Here is a 1528-nt window from a genome sequence, read left to right on the forward strand (position 1 = left end):
ACAGATTTTAATTAAAATTGTATTTTTTTATACAATTTCAGAGTAAAGCTTTTTGTTCAGAACTCGTATATAGTAAACATAATTTCTTTTAGTTCTACAAAGAGATTTCATTTCAATTAAATCGTATTCACGATCTACAATTTACCTAATTCTGTAATTAAAAGAAAATATACCCATTTATAAAAATTCGGTTTTAAATTATATATGAATGGTTGCTGAATCTAACTGGGTTGGTATGGTAGGAATAAGTAGAAATAAATAGGACAAAGCTATATGCATTTGAATGAGAATTTAATTTTTTTTTTCTACAGTAAATTTATGCCTCAAAATGGTAGAATTTGACAGAGCATCAGCATAATGCTCTGATACAAATTAAATCAAATTACAAGTTATGATTGTGAATGTCTTGAAATTGCATCATCATCTGGTGTCCCATTTTCTTCATCCTCTCCATCTGATATCGATGAGTCATCATCAGAATCCTGATAAGCAGAGGAACAAATTTTTTTAGCTGTGATTGCATGACACTCGTAATGATCGAAGAACCAGTCATTACAAAATACAAATGCATGAAAAACTTTAAAACCTGATGATGGTAACGCTTGATATTATTATGTATGGCTCCGATCGTCTTAATAATTATGTACATGGGTATAATAATTCCACTGGCCCTCAGTAAAAAGACCTACAAAATTAAAAATATCCAAAGTTAATTCAATGATTCGCAAGGTAAATATTTTGTTTTGGTAGAAATCTGGAAATCAAGTACTTACTTACCGTAAGAATTGTAAAAGGATAATCTTCCATTCCATCGCTAAGAAGTGCAAAAAGATGTCTTACAAGCAAGATCAGAGTAAACTGCAAAATCAACATTCATGCCAACATCATAAGTTACATTTTCATCTAAACTATGTTAAATTTAAAATTTGAAATGAATATGTAAATATTCTTATATTGTGTTCTTACTATTTTTTTTTAATTTTGAATATATGTATATTTTGAAATGAATATGTAAATATGTATATTTTGATTTGATGGTATTTTTTATGAAGAGAATGGATTAGAAGATAGTCTTATTATAAATAATGATCCTTTGTTTTGAGAGAAAATATTCTTAAGGTAGTGGCGTAGTGGCATCCCCATTAACAACGCATTCGCCGACTAAATCAAATTGAAACTAAAACACACTTTCAAAATCTGAATCGTCCAATTCTCATGTAACGGTTATAAATGCATTCACTCCACTGAATCCAGTCCCTTACAACTGGCCCATTCCTGTGCCAATAATTGCAATCTACCAGTTTTTGACTCATTCTTTTCCAACTCTAAAAATCAATCTCAGACCTATTAATCATGATTCAACATAAATAATCATGATTCAATGCCAGTTGCCAAGGCCACTGTTCAATGTCATTTAGGAAAATCTTCTGTTTAAGATTTGGAACAAAAAAGCCAAACATCAAAAAGAGTAGGTAGGACTGCCCAACGGCACTCTCAATAAATCCAGAGAAAAAGATAAAACACTTAA

At 30.1% G+C, this 1528-nt stretch overlaps 1 protein-coding gene across 2 annotated transcripts; it reads right to left on the reverse strand.

The window, feature by feature from the left end:
- Positions 1–259: 259 nt before the first annotated feature.
- On the reverse strand, positions 260–858 carry LOC137817784 (uncharacterized; the record flags this gene model as incomplete). Of its 2 annotated transcripts, none has more annotated exon segments than XM_068621018.1 (3): positions 260–482; positions 587–685; positions 778–858. In XM_068621018.1, coding segments are annotated over 3 exon segments (273 nt in total), but the record flags the coding sequence as incomplete, so codon positions are not given.
- Positions 859–1528: the final 670 nt, after the last annotated feature.

The sequence above is a fragment of the Phaseolus vulgaris genome, unplaced genomic scaffold, assembly GCF_000499845.2.
Source record: "Phaseolus vulgaris cultivar G19833 unplaced genomic scaffold, P. vulgaris v2.0 scaffold_1177, whole genome shotgun sequence".
Taxonomy (NCBI): domain Eukaryota; kingdom Viridiplantae; phylum Streptophyta; class Magnoliopsida; order Fabales; family Fabaceae; genus Phaseolus; species Phaseolus vulgaris.